This window comes from Muntiacus reevesi, chromosome 12 (assembly GCF_963930625.1).
Source record: "Muntiacus reevesi chromosome 12, mMunRee1.1, whole genome shotgun sequence".
NCBI lineage: Eukaryota > Metazoa > Chordata > Mammalia > Artiodactyla > Cervidae > Muntiacus > Muntiacus reevesi.
Genome location: NC_089260.1, coordinates 57,413,190 through 57,434,291, shown reverse-complemented (window position 1 = coordinate 57,434,291; position 21,102 = coordinate 57,413,190). Strand labels below are relative to the sequence as shown.

At 43.8% G+C, this 21,102-nt stretch overlaps 1 protein-coding gene across 5 annotated transcripts in view; it reads right to left on the bottom strand.

Annotated features, from left to right (window-relative positions):
- The window catches only part of PCMTD1 (protein-L-isoaspartate (D-aspartate) O-methyltransferase domain containing 1), a 47,354-nt gene extending 29,051 nt beyond the window's left edge, over positions 1-18,303 (bottom strand). For 2 of the 5 annotated variants that reach the window (XM_065902681.1, XM_065902685.1), the window contains exons 1-2: positions 18,078-18,216; positions 4,333-4,417 (exon numbers count right to left, since the gene is read on the bottom strand). Coding sequence is in view for 1 of the 5 variants with exons in the window: in XM_065902684.1 (XP_065758756.1) it covers positions 18,078-18,294 (217 nt within the window). In the remaining 4 variants the exon portion in view is untranslated. Of the gene's footprint in view, positions 1-4,332; positions 4,418-18,077 lie in introns of all 5 variants that reach the window. The other 3 variants (XM_065902684.1, XM_065902687.1, XM_065902682.1) reach the window with 2 other exon arrangements.
- Positions 18,304-21,102: the final 2,799 nt, after the last annotated feature.

Genomic DNA, 21,102 nt, shown 5'->3' with positions numbered 1-21,102 from the left:
CAGGTTTAAATGAATGCTCAAAAGTAAAGTAATTCTAGTTTATTAAATATATAATAGTCATTATAACTAACGATCACTTCTCAAGGACATAGTCTCTTCCAGGCACAGAGTTAAGTTCCTTAAATATGGTATTTATTCTTAAAACCACCACAAAGGGCAGCTTAAGTGTGATCTCATCTCTCCAGAGAGGAAACCTGGGACACAGAAGAGTTAAGTCACCTCATCTTGTGAAGCCCAGTATAGCAGCCATGGGTCACACAGGGCTGCCTAGACATAGGCCGATTTAAACTCAATACACCTAAAAATCCAGCCAGTCACACCAGCCACACTCCAAGAGCTGAACAGACCCATGTGACCAGTGGCTGCCACAGTGGACAACGCTGCTCTGGAAGGTGATGCTGCTGGGGCGAGGTCCCTGGTGGTCTAGACTTCAGAGACCATGCTCGTCATCACTGAGTCACGTGGACTTCTACAGTGTGGAAAGCCTAGATAAATATGCATGTGTTACTTCACTTAAAATTCCTAAACAATCCACTAACAATTCCTAAATACACCACATAAATTCAAAATGTTAACAAAAAGAATAATATATTACCTAATCACTGAATACAAAATGGAACTTAAAAACAGATTCACATATTTAAAATGTGTGTGTATATAAATCAATATATATACATACATACATTTACACCTATTAAGATTTTGTTTGGTAAATTCTGTCATGATGAGACCACAAATTTTGTTAACAACTTTTAATAGTTTAAGCAGTAGAACATAAGTTATACACACACAAACACACACACACAACAAACTTCTTTAACAAACTCAGCATATTTGAAAGGAAACATAAGTACAAATTGTTAAAATAAGAATTTAGATACTGAATACACAATTTAAGCTTTATTCAATAAGTTAGTAAGCAAACTTGTGTGTCAATTAAATTCTGAAGTAATAAATCAGCCAAGGGGGAAAGTGAGAAATGAAATAGCCATGGCCAAAAACAAGTGTCCTGATGCCCACTCCGGCCAGGAACTGGAGGAAAAGCAGCAAGAGGAGCAGGGCCCCTCGCCGCCAGGCTGCCCCACTGCCTGAGCCCCTCTTGTCTTCTCCTGCTTCCCCCGCTCTGAGACTGATGACAAACTCCCCCCTCTCTACTGAAAAATGAACAAACTGGAAGTTCTGCATACAATTTCAGAAGGCTCCTGAGTTCCCAGAGGCCCCTGCGTCTACTGCATCTACTACAGGTGACAGTAAGTTAAGTCGCTCAGTCGTGTCCTACTCGTTGCAACCCCATGGATGGTAGCCTACCAGGCTCCTCTGTCCATGAGATTTTCCAGGCAAGAGTACTGGAGTGGGTTGCCATTTCCTTCTCCAGGGCATCTTACCGAGCCAGGGATCGAACCCGGGTCTCCAGCATTGCAGGCAGACGCTTTACCGTCTGAGCCACCAGAAAAGCCCTTACAGGTGACAGTTAGTCAAGTATTAACACGGGAAATTACATCTCCATTTAGAAAGTGCAGTGCATCTGTATTTCAAATCCACCACTACAGGCCTGAGACGCAGGCCTCAGAAGGCTGGCGAAAACACCACTCTGTCAGCCAGACAAACCACACACTGTGGAAGCCGACTTCCCTGACTCCTTTCCATCTAGTCTGGTAGGAAAGACAAACAGATCTGAACAGAAAGCTCAAAGGGTAATGCAGGAGGAAGTCGGGAAAGGCTTCCCGGAATATAAGGTACAACCTGCTATGATGTGTGTTTCTTTAACACAAATCAAAGTTACTTAGTTGCTCAGTCATGTCCGACTCTTTGCAACTCTGTGGACTGTCTCCGTGGACTGCAGCCCGCCAGGCTCCTCCATTCATGGAATTCTCCCGGCAAGAATACTGAAGTAGGTTGCCATTTCCTTCTCCCGGGGATCTTCCTGACCCAGGGATTGAACCCAGGTCTCCTGCATTGCGGGCAGATTCTTTACCGTTTGAGTCACCGGAGAATCCCAACACAAAATGAGCTCACATTCAACATACAGAGTAATGACGTGGAGATAAACATGAAGGTGTGGTGGTCACAATATATGTGCATGTTCTGAAGTGACAGGAAGGGACAAGCTTCCACACTTTAGAGGCACACCTCAGCAGCTTATGAAAACTTTAAACAAAAAGCTGAGAACAGAGTACCTTCCTGTAAGACAATGAGACAGTGTCTTCAAGTGATCTGGGGGACTGTGCACACAGATGAAAAAACACTAAGACATCTTCCACGAATTAAAACAGACTAATGAAGGCTATAACCAGGTTCAGATTTTTTTTTTATTTTAATAAATAAAAATGACATCTGTCTCCAAGTAAAATGATATCCAGGGCCTGAATGTCAAAGTAGGGTTAAAGCAGGACCATGAACACTGGGGGTTATGACTATGGAGGACTGATTGACTAAAGCCAGGTCCAGAGCCCAGCAGAGACAGCTGCCCTAGAAATTTTATTGAGATTGTTGTTTCTGCTGGTACAGCTGATTGCACAGGCTTTGAATGTTACACCCAAAGCTAAGCTTCCCACAAGCCCAGCTGCTTTGCAGAACAGAAGGTGTTTTCAAAGGTTACAGTAGAAAACCCAGGACAGACTTCTCAGGCCCTTGAAAGCTCTCAGAAGACCTCGAAGACCCCAGGCCACATGTGGAAAACAACTGGCATAAACAATTCCAAAATCAGATGAGCACAGAAGTTACACGAGGGTGTTACAGGGCACCCAGCCCAAATACAGGTGGGATGGAAGAATCAGAAGAGTTGCCTGGAGAAGCACAGACAGAAGAAGGAAAGAAAAGTGTCTGGGGATGTAGAAGAGATGGGGGCCACATGCCCACTCAAGGCACAGCACCGCAGAGCTAAGCCTGGGTAAGAAAGCAGTGCTGCTGAGGCCAGGAGAACCCAGGGTCTAGGCAAGCCGGCAGGCCCCAGGACACAGAGCCTGGGCCTCAGACTGCCAGGGAAGGCTCAGAGACAGACAGGACACACTAAGGGACTAAAACTGGATGTTAAGGGAAAATCAACACCCACCGGAAAACAAAGGGACTTTTAGAATGCGAACTCATTATTTGGTCTGTGGAAGACAATATTTAGTATTTACATAGTAGTACCAGTGCAAACATAATTGCTGATATTCATCTGAATAGTCGTTTAACCACCCTGGGCGAGTAAGAGGAAAGACTTCGAGGGGCATGGGAGCTAACCCTCCATCTGTAACGGAGAGTAAAAGCTGTCTAGGCTGCACAAGTGTCTCTGTGCACCGTGGAGGCAGTGTTCCCCGTGGCGGCTCCATGCCGTCCCCTTCCCTCTGACGTCAGTCTCCTGGCTAAGGACAGGTGGAGCCGGGAGCCGCTGTGCTGTCGTCAAGGCCTGTAGTGTCACTTAACCTTCTCAACTGTGGGCATGCGTTATGTGAACAAAACTGACAAGGTAAAGATAAAGAGAGCGGTATTGATTTATTTAGACCAGATGAAGTACAACAGAGATACATGGACAATAACTTCCTAAGAAATAAAAATACACTAAATAAAAGTATACAGCAGAAAAATCAAGGAACCGGAAAAGGTCATAATATAAATAATTTACACCACAGAGCTTCAAAGATGCCATTTTATAATATACATTTTTCTGAAAAAAAAAGTGAAATATGAATCCATTACATATAAATAATATGCATAATTATTATAAGTTCCATTTTATAATATTCACTGATTTGATTATAATAGTAGTATACGAATTCACAAAAAACTTGAAAACCAAGTAAAATAAAGATTACTGATAATCCTAACCTTCAAAGAGCCACTATTATTTACTTTGTAAGCATCAATATTCTTGTTTCTTTAACACAATGTTGATATTATACTGTATATATATTTCAGACTTTCACTTGATTATGTCTTCATTATTTATTCATGCCATCAAAAATACTTGCAAAATCCAAGGCCATGATATCCCACCAGACAGATGCATCAAGTAACCAATCCCCTGACTACAGAGCAAGAGATTGTAAATTGATTATTATCAATGTACATATGAGGAGTTTGCAACTTAAATCTGTAGTGAATATTTTGATAATTCAACCATAATCCCCTAACTTGAAATACAGTTCATTTTTATGAGTAAAGCAAACAGTAGTTTAAAAACCAATTACAGCACTAAGTCATGGGATGTGTTTGCCATCTGTCTGAAGTAATTCCATCTCAATCATGCAAAGTGCCAAACACAAGTCAAGAGACCAAGGTGCAGTCTTGACCCCAGTGACAACTTTGCTGTATGGCTCTGGGCATCCCTCCAGGACATCATTTCCTCACCTGTGAAGTGAAGAGGCTAAATTCTCTGACTCCTAAGGTTCCCCAGGGCTCTGACTTCTCTGCTAGTTGGGCATCAAGGTTAAACCTGCATTTGAACACAACTGAGTTTTAGTTATCTAGGAATGAGTATGCTTGTCTCAGCATTTCTGTTACTTCAATCACAATTTTTTCTGCTCCCCTCCTGCCATTTTCTGTAACACAGAAAACAAGTTTTAAGGGTATTCAAGTCCTACATTAAACATAAAAGCAAAATAAGGGCTCTGAGAACAAGAAGAAAGGATGAAGGTAGCAAAGGACAAAATGCAGACTAAAGGACTGAACAGGTTAAGGAAGCGGCAGCCTTTACTCCTCGAGCACAGTCTCACCCCGTAGCCTTTTCTCTCTGGGACACGTCTGGTGTGGAAGAACAGCGGGCATGTGCACAGCAACTCACCTGACGTGACTGCTAAGTGCTCCAAAAGGTGCGTGCTATTCTTTCAAAATCAGATCTGTGACTGGAATGCATTTGGTTGAGGGGAGGAACCACTGGCGGCACAGTTTAATATTATGTTGTCTTTCAGGCAGCTCAGGGATGTTTTACAGAAGGTTAAAGACAAGTCAAAGGAGGTGGGAAGCAAGCAGATGGCAGACAGATGTCGTGAAGGGGGAAGAGAACAGACTGAACACTGACTCCTCCCTCCCCTCCTGGCCCAGTGGCAAGCAGCCAATGGCAGCTCTTATGTGCGCCTCTCTCTGCAGAGGTGGGGACAGAGCGCACTCAGCTTTGGGGGAAGAAGATGAGTGACCCACACAAAGCAGAACACACTATCTGAGGGCATGAACAAAGGACCTTTCTTTTTTGGGCCCTCAAGGATCTTGTCATTGGAGCCATGGACCAAGGTTGCTTCGAGTACAGAGGCAACCACACAGGGGAAAACCTTCCTCAATGACGACAAATACGTATCAGGGAATATAAAAAAAAGAATTATGAAAGAAAGAAAAAGAATAGGATAAGCTAAGGTTCAGTACTCCATGCCAAACACTGCTGAGAATATCCACTTAACTCTACATCAATGGTAATATAAACCTTACCCTTGTTTTAGCAATAGTAACATACACATGGGCAATTTCCTATGCACCTACCGAGCGCTGGAGTCTGTATCTTCAGCATACCTATGAAGAGGCACCAACTTTATTTTACTGAGGAGGACAGAGCTCAGAGACCACAAGACAAGCTCACAGCTGGCAGGGGCTGAGCCACAACTCAAATCCAGTCTGTCAAGCCGTGAACCTTTCTGAAACACAACAGCTGGCCCACAGGCTCTCGACCTCTCACTCAGGAGAACTTCCCATTCTCTCAGCTGAAAAGATGTTCAATTCAGCTCTCCTTCCCTCTCCTCAACCTCTCATTTCCTCCTCTTCTTGCCTTTTGGACTCCTGGTTCCAAAGAAAGATTGTATCAGAGGGAAACAAAGCATCTGATGTCATTTACTGACCATGCATCTCAGGCCAGTTGTTTAACCTATGGTCTTCAGTTTCCCTGTCTATAAAATGGGAAAAATAAACACATCAGCAAGTTATGAAGAGTAAATAGTGAGCTACATATAAAGTTCTTAACATACACACCATGAGGGTATATCTTATGAGCTGGATGGAACTGGAGGAATCAATGTGAACACATGATATGAGTTTACATTATTTAATGTGTACACACACACACACCCCTCTCGTTTATGAAGGCCTAGAACATTGACAATGACTGCTTTTCACTCCGTCGACCTCCCCATCTGCACTGAGGGCCCTGAGGGTCCAGGCCCCGTCATCAGCAAGGACTCTGGCATCTGAGCTGCAGGTCCTCGGCTGCCAGACCTAACCATCATCCTGGGCACCCTCACAACTGTTCAAACTCCAAAGCCCCAACAACTGCACTGTCGGAGTCTCTGAGGAGCTGCTCCCACTGCTCCTCCAGGTCCTCATCTCATTTTCCAAGCACGTCTTGTATCGAATCACTGACCCTTCCACCACTGCACTTAACCTTCAGGCCTTGAGCTCCTATAAAAGGTCAGACCGCACGTATTTTAAGATTTGCAGCCCACGGTTTCCATCACAGCTTCTGAACTGTGCTTCCAGAGCAAAGCAGCCACAACCAGCTTGTAAGTCAAACATGGTGGCTGTGTTCCAGAAGGTTTATTTATGGACACTTGAAACCTGATTACATACAATTTTCACATCATAAAATATTACTCTTTTTCTAGTTTTTTCTCAACCATTTGAAAATGTCAATGCCATTCTTAGTTTGCAGGCTACACATAACTGCTGACCCAGTTTAAGCCATGGGTCAGTTTGTTGACACGTATCAGGACCACTCTCCTCCCAAATCAAACAGGCCCCACGAATAATGCTTCCTTCTCATGCTCTCCTGTTCCTCTCAGCTCCTCACCCTAATTTTCTGCCTAACACCTCTTGCAGACTCCCAACCTTGGATAGTCCAGTCATCTCCTGGCAGGCTCCCACAGCTCAGCAGGGGTCCCTGCACCCAGTTCCCTCAGCAGCCCCCATGAGCATCTGGTGGAAAGCAGCCTCTGGTGAAACACCTCTCTGTGAACATCTCTGCCTGGCACCCCAGAGAGCAGATTTCTGGCAGCTTCCATCAAGGAGGCACCACAGCAACTTCTCTGCTGTCTGCCTGCTTTCTTTGGGCTTATGGTCCTTTCCTCTGTCTTCCAAGCAGCCCTGTCAGGCTGAGTGCTCACTGTGCCTCCTCCTTCCACTTCTAAGGAACCCTGTGATTACACTAGGCCCATCAGAATAATACAGGATACTCTCCCCATCTTAAAGTCAGCTAATCGGCAACCTTAATTCCCCTTGGCCATACAGGATGACACTGTGACAGGGCCCAGGAACTAACACACGAACATCTTGGGGAAGGAGGCATTACCTGTCTGCCATACCACCCAAACTCTATAGTAGAACGCTGCTCCATGGGGAATTAAATCTGGACACCTGGGGACTGAATCCATTACCACCTCTCCTATTACTCACCCAAGATACAGGAAAAGAAACAAGAGATCACAGTATAATCAGTGGCAAGAGATTTGCTCATATTCCTTGACAGAACTTGGAATTCACTTAAGTATAAGGCATGGTCACGTGAAGACAATCTAAAGGCCCCTGAAACAATAACAACTATACCACACACTAACTGCACGAGGACTTTAAAGGTGACCCTGAAATTCAACTTGATGTACTAACTGTAAACACTACAACAAATAAAACCATTAACACTTTGCTTTGGTTATTCTTAAGCCATGTATCATTTTTTTTTCTTATAAAAGACAATGTATGCCCAGCCCTAAACCTTGAGCAGTATCACAAAAAAATTTTAGCATTCCTAATATAGTATACCATTGGAAGAAACTGCCTTCAAGCTTAAAACCACTTAGGGCACCAATCTGCTTCATTCCTGACCCTGCTTTCAGGACAGTGGGAAGGGAAGCCACTACACAGATTCTGAGTGCTGACAGAAAGTGAGGGCAGCATGAGTAAGACCCCATATGTGAGAGTTGGCACCTTTTCCCCGTTGCTGGTACTTTTCAGGATATTTGCAGCAGATTCAAAACTGTCCAAACTTGAATGCAGTATGACCCAGGCTGGCCTCAAGAGGGAGCACACTTTTAACAACACACTAAAAACACACTGCCCTGCAGGTGGTGCTCCATGTGTTGTTACTAAAAATGAAGGGAAAGATGCATGAGCAAAAGGGATATTAAGACAATTAAGAGCAGGACTTGATTTTAATAACATTCTGCACAACAGAGTGATTAATGGATATAAAAGGAAGCAAGCAGACACTGGACTTGATAAATAAGCTTTGGACTAAGTGAGAAAAAGGCCCAGAATCAAACATATTTATGAAGGTCTAAACTCCTGGCCTTTACCTGAACACTGACTATGAACCTTACTATCAACTATACTCTGTTTTAAGAATCAAATAAAATGTACATATTCAAATTTAGTAAAATTCATTTTCTCTAACACCATAAAGAGCCAAAAGAACTAATGCTACAGATAACTGAAAGATAGTTCTTTAAAGAGTGAAATAAATTGATGAAAGTCTTCCTACAGTGTGACAGTTCCACAATCTTAGAAAATACCCAGTATAAGTCAACATTTCTTTATGGTCCCAAATCATTACCAAAAACATCAGTGACAACAGTATGTTAAGAACACCTCAGGGACTAACGCATGCAGGACACATGCTCCACAGTTTAGAATTCTGTCTTTCCCTTTCGCTGTAGTAATTTCTTGTTTTTTGTTGACCAGATGACTCAAAATTGCTATTTTACACATGACCATGTGGACCTGATGTGACTCCAGAACAACTGCTCTCCTGCCTCCCTGACTCCTCCAAGGCGCTCTCTCCTTTCACTTCTGATTCTGATTAAATGGACACTATGCTATGTGAGGTCCCATAATCTCTGAATAGCGTATGACTCCTGTTACTGTTTAGCTGCTAAGTCATGTCCGACTCTTTGGGACCCCATGGACTGTAGCCCACCAGACTCCTCTGTCCATGGAATTTCCCAGGCAAGAATACTAGACTGGGCTGCCATTTCCTACTCCAGGGGATCTTCCCAACCCAGGGATTGAACCCATGTCTCTTGTACTGGCAGGAGGATTCTTTACCACTGAGCCACTGCGTGAGGTCCCATAATCTTTGAAATGTAGTATGTCACTCCTAAAACATTATTATCTTTATCATTTGTTCAACTGTCATTAGCTGAGCACTTACTGTATATTAAGTTTTGGCATTTTTATGTACATTAACTCAAAACTTTGTGTAATAGTATTACTTCCAAGGAAAAGGGTTACCTAACTTGCTTAGGAGAAGGCTTTGAGTTCAAGGTCTATTCTTATATTTTTGTCCTTGAAGACTGCTGATCATTTCACAGGAAAGAAAACAAGACTCAGGACAAGGAAGTAACTCTGAGTCTCAATTCCTGCATCTATAAAAATGAGACTAGTGATACTCACCAGACAAGATCCTCTTTGACAAGGCTGTTGGAAAGATTAAATAAATAGTTACATGAAAGTGTGAAATGTTAAAGCATCAAAATATTAGCATCTCCTATCGCACAGCTCCCAGATAGGGTTTCCAGGTGGCTCAGCGGTAAAGAAACTGCCTGCAATGCAGGAGACCAGGTTCAATCCCTGGGTCAGGAATATCCCCTGAAGAAGGAAATGGCAACCCACTCCAGTACTTTTGCCCGGAGAATCCCATGGACAGAGGAGCCTGATGGGCTACAGTCCAAGGGATTGCAAAGAGTCAGACACGACTGAGTGCGCACGCAGAGCTCGAGGGAGCATCAGCCACACACCTGTGAGACTTCCTGAGGCAGCACAGGGAATGGTGTCTGTGAAAACAGGGCATTCAGGCATGCGTCCGTGTCAAGTGTGGACCACACACATACAAAATGTACCATGGAGGCACGATAAAACCAGGTGTTATTAAAATAAAGTGACAACTGAACAATTCCTTAACAAGAAGAAAGCCTGCAGAAAGCTTTTTTGCCATCAACAGTGAGGTAACTGAGCTAGTTTAGGACCATGTTGACTTCCCTCCCTTTCCTTCAGAACCAATTTCAGGAACAGTTACAATATAGATATTTATATCAATTACTGTAGAAAAGCCTAAATTTTCTTTTTCCATTTCTAATTTCTGCGGTTCAAAAAAGAATAAAGGTTCAAAATCACTCTATTTGCAGGAAAAGTCAAGTTCCTTAAACCATTAAAATGGTTTAGAAGTATTTAAAGTAATTCTTTCACAATGCATTACTTTACAATATATGTTAAATCACTACAGACCACTGCCAGGCTTTTTCTTAAAAGTAAATTTGTAGTAACTACCTTCACGTATTCCAAAACTTGCTCTTATATTTGAGTACTGAGATGACTGACTCTGAATTTAAAAATCTACTCTAGTCATCAAGAGACTACAATGCAAACAGGAGACTAATGAGTGTGATAAAATACACCCTCCTTCTAAACACTGTCTGACAAAGAAAGGTTCACTTGTGTGGGGGTTTTTTTGGTGTTCTTTTTTTCTGAGCTGTGGCATTTCTAAATATTCCTAAGGCACTTAAGATCCAGTATTTTAAAGACAGATTACAAAAATACAATGATTTGTTATCAGAGTAAGATCTCTGAACTATTAACCCAGGAGCAGCAACAGAGGAGCGTACTGACACCCACTGACACATGGGGCTCCCTCACAACAACTACACAACTCGGCACTTGACCACATATGTGTACAAACAACCTGACAGCTGAGTCAAGGCCCTACCACAGTCCTGGTTACCTGGCAGAGCATGCAGGTCAGAGAAAATTCAAGTGATCACAATTTCCAAACTTCTATCACCAAATAAATATATGTCTTATTTGACAGCAGGATTTTTAAAGCTGGACTTTTCTAACTGGTGTTCTCATTAATATAGAAATCTCTGAGAATTAACTAAAGGAGACACCATCCCAATGACTGCATTCCCAACGATCTATTTGCTTTTTATCCTTATCTTCTAGTCTTTTTACAGTGAATTCTTACAGCTATTATATGTGGCAGGGGTCCGTGGATGAACAAAAATAAATGACCTTTTATTATCATGTTCAATAACCCTGTTCAGTAAGCCATGCTTACTACACTACCACGGATGACGCACAGCACTTCCTGGCCCAGTTAGGAGTAACCTGGTAGAACAGCTGCACCACGTCAGCAGCTGACATGCACTGTACACCACCACTCTGGACTCACAGCACCCCTGGTCTGAAGGAATCAAGGGGCACTCACTGTTTAGCTGGTACCCACCATCGCTCACTTGTTAATCCATACAATTCTGACCTTCATTAGTCTTACCATTACTTGCTATTCAGTAGGATTCTGACTGACATGTCTAAGATGCATGAATGTTACTTTTGTTTATACATAAACTCTGAAAGGAATCACACCACACTGTTAAAAAGCCATCATTATTACCCAAGCAACCCATGAGGAACAGATGTGGATGGCAAGAGGTTTGCTGAAGGAGGAATTTGTTTAACTTCATTTATTTCAGTACTTTAAATCTTATCTCTGAACACACAATATTACAGTAAAAAAGTTAATGACCTCATAAAATATATTGTGATGGTGGCCATGACACTTCCTTCCAGACAACACCCAGATATCTTATTCCATTCCCTGAAAAGGTTTCCTAAGTTAGATATACTACTATAAGCCACAGTCCCAGAGATGACTTGCCAGATATCAAGAATCATTTCTGAGCACAGAACTTGTAAACACAGGCAGAGCTGGCCTCGCTCAGAGCAGACAATTGGTCCCAGGAGCTGCTGCCATTCACCACTGCCATCCCTCCTCTTCCCATTATGCTGTCAACAGCTCCCAGCATCCTCACATGGTCCCCTCCTTCTCTCCATTCACTCACCCATCAGCAGCCTCAAAAGCTATCCATCTGATTCTCTACCAAGAAACAGCCATTTTAGCTTTCAAATTTTATTTTTCTCTAGAAAGATCTTCCAGTTTTTATTTCTCTTCCTTCAAACAGTTGCCTCAATGGATGTGTGTAACAGTAAAGAATGGGAAACAATCTAAATGTCCATCAGTAGGGAATATGGTTAAATAAATGACTATATAATCTATACATGTAGCGATAAACAGCTGATCCTTTGAGGCTGCAAAAAAATTTTAAAGAATGAAGAAATTCTTTATCTACTGTTATGGAATATCAGAGATACACTGAGTGAAAAATGCAAGTGAAACTATTTGCAATATATTATACCTCACCATAACTTGAAAGAAAAATATTTATTCAAATATACTTGTAAACAAACTGCTTCTTCTATAGCATTCCAGAGATAAGTGACTACCTCTCAGTGGGGAAAATGGGAGGTGGAGGAGGAGTCACTTTCAGTCTATAAACTTTTTATAACACTTATACCTTGACCCATGTGACTATATGTTTTTAAAATCAATTAACTATTATAAACTTGCTTAAAACTTTTATCTTCAGAGATTTATGATTATTTTAATCCTTTATAAAGTTGAGAGCTGGAAGACTGACAAACTGATTAGTCTGAGAATCGATAACACTTAATTAAACACTTTTTTTTACAAACTTTTATAAACACTTTTATTAAACTCCAATGCCATCACCGTGATAGCCTACATTCTCAACTTCTACCAGAAAGGATTATATTTTTATATAACAAAGCAAAAACATATTACTTAATAAAATGCTTACATTAATATAGTACTTACAGTAATGTAATACTTAAACTATAATACAAGATGCAAAGGCACTATGTTGTTGTTTAGTTGCTCAGTCGTGTACGACTGTTTGTGACTCCATGGACTGTAGCCCACCAGGCTCCTCTGTCCATGGACTTCTCCAGGCAAGAATGCCAGTGGGCTGCCATTTCCTTCTCCAAAAAGCAATATAGAGAAATATAAAATTTTAACCTCTGCATGGTAACCATTAACCATGAGAAAATCAAGGTTAGACATGTGCATGTAAAAAAAACTTATAAGTAGTTTTACAAATAAATTGCTTATCATAATTACCTAGAAATGAGTCTGAAAATTTAACTCATTTGATAGCCTACAACAAGGAAATCCAGTTTTGTTACATACACAAAATTAAAAATTCCATTAAACTACTGTGTCATCCACCAACTAAAATAAGAAACTATTTAAATTACCATGAATGGGGCAGGTGACCAGAGATCATTTTCATCCACACACATCTTCTAAGCATCTACAACACATTTTCTGCTTTCTAACATTTTATAATCCAATTACAACTGTTAGAGTACTCAAAATTCAGAGTAGAAGGTTCTCATCAAGAGCTTAACAGCTATATGAATGAGAAAAGACCTCGCTAGCAGACAGGGAAGAGGAACCTGAGGGAAATACAGCCCATCAGCTAGCCTTTCTGCACAGGGACCTCCTTGAAAAGCAGACATGGGAAAGGGAATAAATCCTGAACGAAAATGTTTAAGAAACCAAAAGCCTGAATAAAACAAGAAACAAATGTGAGAAGGAGTGCTGGGGCCAGGTAAGGCACTTTTGAAAGGCAAAGGTGAAGAACAGGGACCGTATCCCAGAGCTGATCAAGAGCCACTCCGTGGAGGTGCAGAACTCTGCAAGAACACAGAACTGGAAGACAGGCTTCGGATTCAAACTCCGGATCTTCCACCTATTAGCAACTCCTTCAGGTTCATGAAGTCTCAAATTCTTTCCCTGTAAAGTGGTACAATAGTACCTAAGACAAAAAGCTATCATGAGGACCAAATGAGACAAAGCATGCCAGCACAGTGACTGTCAGAAGAAACAGTAAATTTGGAGCTCTGTTTTGTTCCCATGCAGGGAAAAAAATGATCAGGGCTGCATTTAGGACAGTTAATTTGACAGCAGTATGCATGATGGATGGCACAAACTTAAGAGATTATGGTTGTCCCCTGTTAAGGACAGCTGAAGCAAAGGGATTAAAACTGTTTCACCGCTGCAAATATGCAAGACAGGAGAATCAGGAACAATATGCAATAAAATGACAAATCATTTCTAAAAAAAGGAAAGCGAGGAATCAAAGATGCCCTTTGAGTCCAGATGACTAAGAAAATGTGATGATTAATATAAACAAGTAAATGGAGAAAAAAAGAATTAAATTTGCAAACAAAACACTTCAGTTCTGAATGTATTTGATTCAAGAAACAAAATGACAGCCACTTAAAAGTTTTTCAAGAAAACTAAGTTAAAGGCAAGTCTGAAGCTTTGGAAAGAAAATGAAGCTATGCAGAACTCGGGCCTCGCAAAGAAGGAAAGAACAGCGGGAACAAGGGGCCTGTGGTGGCCAAAAGGGAGAAAACAGCTCCCAAAGGGAGATGAGGAGGCCCTCTCAGGTGACCTGTACCTCAGTGAGGTGAGAAAACAAAGGTCACAGGGCCCAGGAGTCCGAGATGCTGGCCAGGAGAACAGGGAAGACAAGGGCCTCAGGGTACTTCACGGCCCACAGTTCTCAGATGCTCACTGCACTTGAGATTACACACTCAACTGACTCATGATAATGTGGTCATTACGGGTTTACAAGAGCCTGCAGGTTACCACATAGTGTTAATTATTTCAACTCAACCCCTAGACATATTTTTTTTCAGTATCTCTAAGCTCAGAGAACTGTAACTTTCACATTCTTATTTCCCTTGACCTCCATCCACATAGCTGACTCCACTCTGTCTACGCTGAGGGCCAACTCGCAGATTTTCTCCCCTCTAATTCCAGCTTCAAGATCTTGCATCTGAACTAGCTTCTTCTTAGAAACAAAGTTGTCAGGGAACAGGTCCTTTCAGCAAGTCCAGAGTTGTTTTATATTTAGCTTTTAAATCCCATTTAGATTTTAAACTCTGGGTGATGCTGATGCTACTGTTACCATTCATAGGATGTAAAAGTTTATTGATTTCTGGCTACTCATGAATGCATTCCCCTCGCAGAAACGATTTTTTAGGCTAAACTGGAAAACTTTTTATTTCTACCCATCAGTCTTAAGAACTCTCTTACTAATTTCTAAGAATATGCACACACAGTATTGGACTCCCCATCCTACAATGGCTGGGAGTATCCTGAAGACATCTTGCTGGTGTTGCATTGTTGTTTATATCCCACAACTATAAACCCACTTACATCCAGCCTGAGTCATCCAAGAGACAAGCGATGGCAGATTAGCCACTTAAATGTGCATCTAATTACATCCTTTAACAACTACCAGGAATAAAATCTCAAATATTTTCCTATACGTGGGTTTCTTCTCAAATACATATATATTACAACTGATCACACTTTAACTTCAGTATTTGCCATATTTCTTTAAACCACAGTTTTCACATGTGCTGGAAAACCAAAACACATTAATAACCATAACATTATGACATAGACGCTATTAAATTGCCGGTCACGATGCAGTTTTAGAAGACCAAAATAAATATGGAAAACAATCTTTTTAGGGCCCTCTTTGTATTCTTTCCATCATATTAGTTTATAGAGTGCAACTGGGTTCATAATGCTAAACGAAATGAGACTAGTCTTTAAGGAACAGAATAAAAGTATCTGTAAGAGCTACAATTTACTATGATGCCCAAATGAGCATGGTATCTAGTGGAGTAACCAAAGACTAAAGTAACACAATCCCCATCTTCCTGGTTAATGGCATCACTCCAAGGTATTCAATATTTTAATAACACACCATCAGAAACCCCATCTAAAAAGATATCACTAGAGATTCACACTAATTATCCTTTAGATTATTTTTCAATGCACACAATTATATTCATGTCTCTACTCTTAAGGAACATTTCCAAGCCAAAAAGGAGGAGGAAACTCAGACATCAGTGATTTTGTAAGGTAATTTTCACTAATGGGGGGCAGCACGGCAGAGCAAACCACAGGCTCTTGGCAGCATGTGTGGAGCAAGAAGCATGCCCAAGTCTAATTTAGCCACTACCAGTAAAAAGGTAACAGGGTTTTGAGCAGTTGCCTTTGAGAGCCTCTCTTTAAAAATCCACTGAATGAACAGCATGCCACCTAGGTTGTGAGAAATACATGAAAGAGTGCTTCTATTATCAGCCACGATAATTAAAAATGCCTTGGATGTTTCTGATTCTTTCTGAACACAGTTCCCCAAATAATAAAATGCTACACAGCTGGGCCTAATATCGCAAGCTACATATGCCGAGAATCAAGTGGTTCCATGTGATTCCCAAAGTTGTCCTCCCTGGAAGGCAAGATGAACATGCTACACATTTCCAATAAGCACAGGGCGGTGATTAAATCACCAAAGCCTCCAGCGTCCGCACACAGAACTGTAAAACTTAACAGCAACTTCCTAGCTTTCTATCTTACTGAATGGTAAGCAGCTAGGGACACCCTTCCACTTAAGAGCTTACCTCTTAAACTAGGGCCTGAAACACGAACCTGTGGGCCGCCGGCCTTCTATCCTATCTCCTCCTTTTATACACAGTCCAGTTTTCCTTTGAGGGACAGAATTTGCTTTCAACTGGCCCTATGGAATTTAAGTTTACTCTGAAAAGTACACTTAAAAAAACCAAAAAATAAACTATTTCAGTAACCTGCTTTGTGAAGTCATCCAAGCCTCCTGCAAGCTGCCATTAAGTTCTATGTAAACATATTACTCAATTTTCTAATTTGTAAGTATCCTCAACTGGCCTCAGACACTCTAGAAGTTTTATTATGTTTCAAAGTATCACTTTGTAGACTTTATTAAAAGCTAAGTAAAAGCTAAGATTATAGAAATAATAATGTTCAGCAATTAAATTTACATATACAGCTCTGTAATTTATTGAAAGAATGAGGTGTGTAAAAAAAAAAGGAGAAATAATTGTGATATTGTTGACCAATAAAAACTATGTGCTATGTATGATCCCATTATGGTTTTTGTTTTTCTTTGCTTGCAGTCGATTTACAGTAAGTTTAATATGCAAAGAAAAATCCTTGAAAGCTAAACACCACACTTTAAGACTGGTTACACCCTGGGTATTAAGGGAGGGAGGAGAAATGGGTGGGGGTGAGGGGGGTGAGGGGAGGGAGGAAACTTCTGTACCTGTACGGTTAGGCTGCTAGTTTTTTTTCTTCAAAGAGCATGTAATACTTTAGTAATAAAGGTAAATTAAAAACTAGGAGGGAAAAAAACTATTGGCACAAACTGTACCTCCTCCATACCCAAATGAGTCTAATAAGTAACATAAAAAACACAGTCAGGCTCTCTAAATGTTAAAGACGACAGATGAAAGCACAGTATTGGGGTGGGGGATTGCCCACCCTAATTGTGGACTCGTGCAATCCTCCCCTCCTTGCTGCTCCATTCCTGGGCCATTTCGACGCCGGCGCTGGAAACCCCCTAGGGACCAGCCCGCACTTCACAGGAGTAACCGCCCAACCCCAAAACCGAAAGTGGGAACTCGCAGCGCCGCTTCGGCCCCAACACCCCCTCCCCTCCGGCCCCAGCGGGCAGGTCCGCCTCCTCCAAGACAATAACAAAGTCAGGGGGGCGGAGAAGTGTCCAGCGGCGGGCGCGACCCCACCCCCGCGACACTCCCCACTCCTTAGACCCCGGACCCCCTCGACGCCCCTCGGCAGCCCGGCCCCGACGCCTGGCCCCGCGACCCTTCCGACTCCTTAGACCCCGGGGCCCCAGTCTCCCTCCACCCCCCCGGTCCCCTCGACCTCTACAGCCGCCGGGCCCCGACCCCCGGCTTCCGACCCCAGCTCCCGCGACCCTCCCGATTGCTTAGACTCCCGGCCTCCTTGACGCCCCTCGGCAGCCCGGCCCCGAGCCCCGGCCCCCGCGACCCTTGCCGAGCTCCAGTCTCCCTCCACCCGCCGGCTCCCTCGACCACCTCAGTGGCTCGGACCCGACCCCCGGCCCCCGACCCCGGCCCTCACAACCCTTCCGATTCCTTGGACCCCCGGCCCTCAGACCCCCTCGACCTCAGCGGCCTGGCCCAGAGCCCCGACCCAGACCCCCGATCCCCCTTCTCGACTCCTCAGCCCTGACCCACCCAACCCCCAATCTCCCTCACGCCCCTCAGCCTCCGGGCCCGCGACCACCCTCCGGGACTCACCCCTGCAGCCTCCATCTCCCCTTCCGGCCCCTCGGACTCGACCCTTGGGCCCCGCCCCCGCCCTCAGCCCTCGACGGAGGCCTTACCTGTGGCGACGCGGTCGGTGGGCCCGCCCCAGTCGGTGCTGGTGAGGCGCTGGGTCTCGGTTTGGCTCCTCAGCAGCCAGCGCCGCCGCCAAAACAACACGTCCGCCACAGCAGCAGCCGCCGCCGCCGCCGCCGCCGCCGGGGGGAGGGGCGGGGCCGGGACGCAGGTGGGGGAAGCCCGAGCGCCGCGGCCTCGGAGCCGGCGGCGACCGGGCATGCGCGGACGGCGGCGGGCGCGAGGACGCCGGTGTCAACAAGGCCCGGGGACGCTCCATCCGGCTCCGCCCCTCGGGTCGCCCCGCCCCCAGACCCAAACCACGCGAGGTCTCAAGGGTCCCGGGACGCGGCGTCAGAGAGAGGGAGCCCGCGAGAGCGGCTTCTGTGTTGCTACTGCTACCTAGCGCTCTTTGGCGGGTCCCAGAGCCGAGACCCGAGCGCTAGCTGAAGCTGCTCCGCGGTGCGGGTGCCTGTACGTCAGTCAGGGCGGGCGGTGCCGGGAGCGGAGGCGGAACCGAGGGCTGCCCGGCGGAAGGGCTCTGTCCCAGCTGTGGGCCTTGCGAACGTGCGGACAATGTCCGCGGGCCTCCCCCGCTGTGCGCCTTCCCTGCTGTAGGTCTCCGGGTGAGCAGCTAGTTGGGGTTCCCGGGGTGCCGCCCTGACCGTGTACGGAAGCGTTTAAGTCAGATACTGTTGGCGGAGAACCTGCGAGAACGAGGAGCGAGAGCGCAAGCGAGCAGAGCAGTTGCTGTCCCGTTTGCTATATTTGCAGCGGACGGAGCATGAATGCCGGCCCGGCGGCCACCCTCCTGGGTCTCTTGCAGGATCGCTCCATCTGCGGCGCCCGGCCCCAGGTCCCAGCTGTGACGGGCCCACGTAGCAGTCTCGCAGGGTTCCCTTTCTGCCATACCAAGCAGGAATTTCAGCACCCGAAAATCTCCTCCCATGGGCTAGATACCTAAAAATGGTCAAGTTAGGAAAACTGCTGAAATCATGAAACACCTGCCACAGCATTTTCTCTGATTTTTCTGTTTCTTTCTGTGTTTACTTTCTGCAATCTACTATAGGAATTTCTCAGAGTAATTGACCTCTTTTTTTTTTCTCTTCTTTCGCAACTGCTTGAAAGCTGACCACAGATCGTTTGTAACAAGACTGCTAGTAAGTGCGGATTAACAAACAGGACCCAGTGCTGTTCTTGTGGGTGAGGTGTTCAACAGCAGACAGCAGATCCGGGGAGAGCGCAAGGTCTTCCCAGGGTTCTCCATCTTCAGACCATGTCTGAGTATGCCTCCAGTTAGCACTTTTCGTGATTTCCCTCTGGTGAGTGTGCGTTCCTACTGCTGTGTGATCCCCAAAGTCTGGGCCCAGGCCCACTTCGTTCTCTGCTGCTTTTCAGCGCCCAGTGCAGGGTCTCCTGCAAGACTGGTGCTCTGCGTTTGTTGAATGGCTAATAGAATTTTTAACTATCCCATCATCTGAAATTATTTAGAAATTTATTTAGAAATTTAGAAATTTATTTAGAAATTTATTTTACTAATCTTGATTCCCACAAGACCGTTTATTCCTAGAGTTCTTGGCTTCTGGTTGCAGCAGGTCTGGCCCTGGAAACAAGAAAGCAACACTTGCTCCCTTGCCTTCATAAATTAATTCTTCACACAAGGTTGCTTCAGTTTTAACTTTAAGCACAAAATAACCAGAGTGAATATACTGCGAATACAGAACCTTAGGTAGGCAGGAGCCTTGTGATATCAAAAAATTTCTAATTTGCACACATGAGGCCATTGACCGGGGGGAGCACCACATGAGCATTGTGAGTTAAGTTTTATTCGAGGAAATGAGAGCTATAGCCCAGGAGACAGCATTTCAGTTAGCTCTGAAGAACTACTCCAAAGTAGTAGGGGTGGAGGTCCGTGTTCCATATAATTTTAGTGAAGGTGGGGTACATAAGCTTTTTGGCAGACTTGCTGCTAATCACAAGGAGCAGATGTCATCACTGATGCTTTTAGTACTTTTCTAGCTATGGGGAGATATAGGAATTGGGCTTATAAAATCTTCTGAAAATATCTGTCTGAAAACCAGTTCTATGGGTTCTTCCCAGAGCACAAGTTTCCTCATTCTTGATCTCCACCCTGAACTCCTTTCAGGGGATGTTGAAGGTCAGCAGCTGCAAGGGCTCATGATTTAATCTTTGTAGAAGTAGATAGATGGCAAGTGCCAATTTGTACTTGGCAAAGCATTCAACAAATGCTTATTAAACGAAATCAAATTCAGAATACAAACTACTGTAACCATCCTAGAAGTTCACATTTCCCAAAGTCATGACAAGAGTTGTTGCCTGTTTTCTTCAGCCTGGGGATTGGAGGTCTTTGTGGGTTGCCCAGATTAACCTTAAATCACCTAGTCATTTGCAAACACCTCTGTTGCATAACGGGCCTTGGTTATGATTTATAATGAGTGCCAAGTCTGGTCTGAGGCCTGGAAGAATTTCCTTCTATCTTTCATTTGACCTGCAATATCTGGGGGAAATCCAGAAGTAAATCCTACTAAATATGGAACTGTTTTGTTCTGCAATTTTATTTCCTTGTACTATTTTCAGTACAGTTACAAGTCCATTGCCTTCTCCCCACCCCCCACAAAAAAAAACAATAAAAATAAATACTTCCTCTCTAATAAAAGAGAATTAGTTTCACTGTACTTATTTTTCTCTGAAAAACAAGGGCAACACAAGTGGCATTTCCATACTGATCTAGTTCGTTGGGAAGATGGCAATATTTTCTAGAGCAGAACTAAATTTAAATGTGAAGAAAGCATCTAACCCTACATTCCTGAGAAATGGTATCTATATAATTTACAAATTGAGGAACTGTAACACACCTTCAGAGCTGACAGAGGTGAAAGGGGAACTTTGAACTTGGTGACATCTTTACAGCCGTCAGCACTTACTACATAAGGCATCTCCTTGGTGTTATGTCCCACCGTATCACTCAAGACTGCTTAACTCCACATCCCAAGAAACATCAGAGTCAAG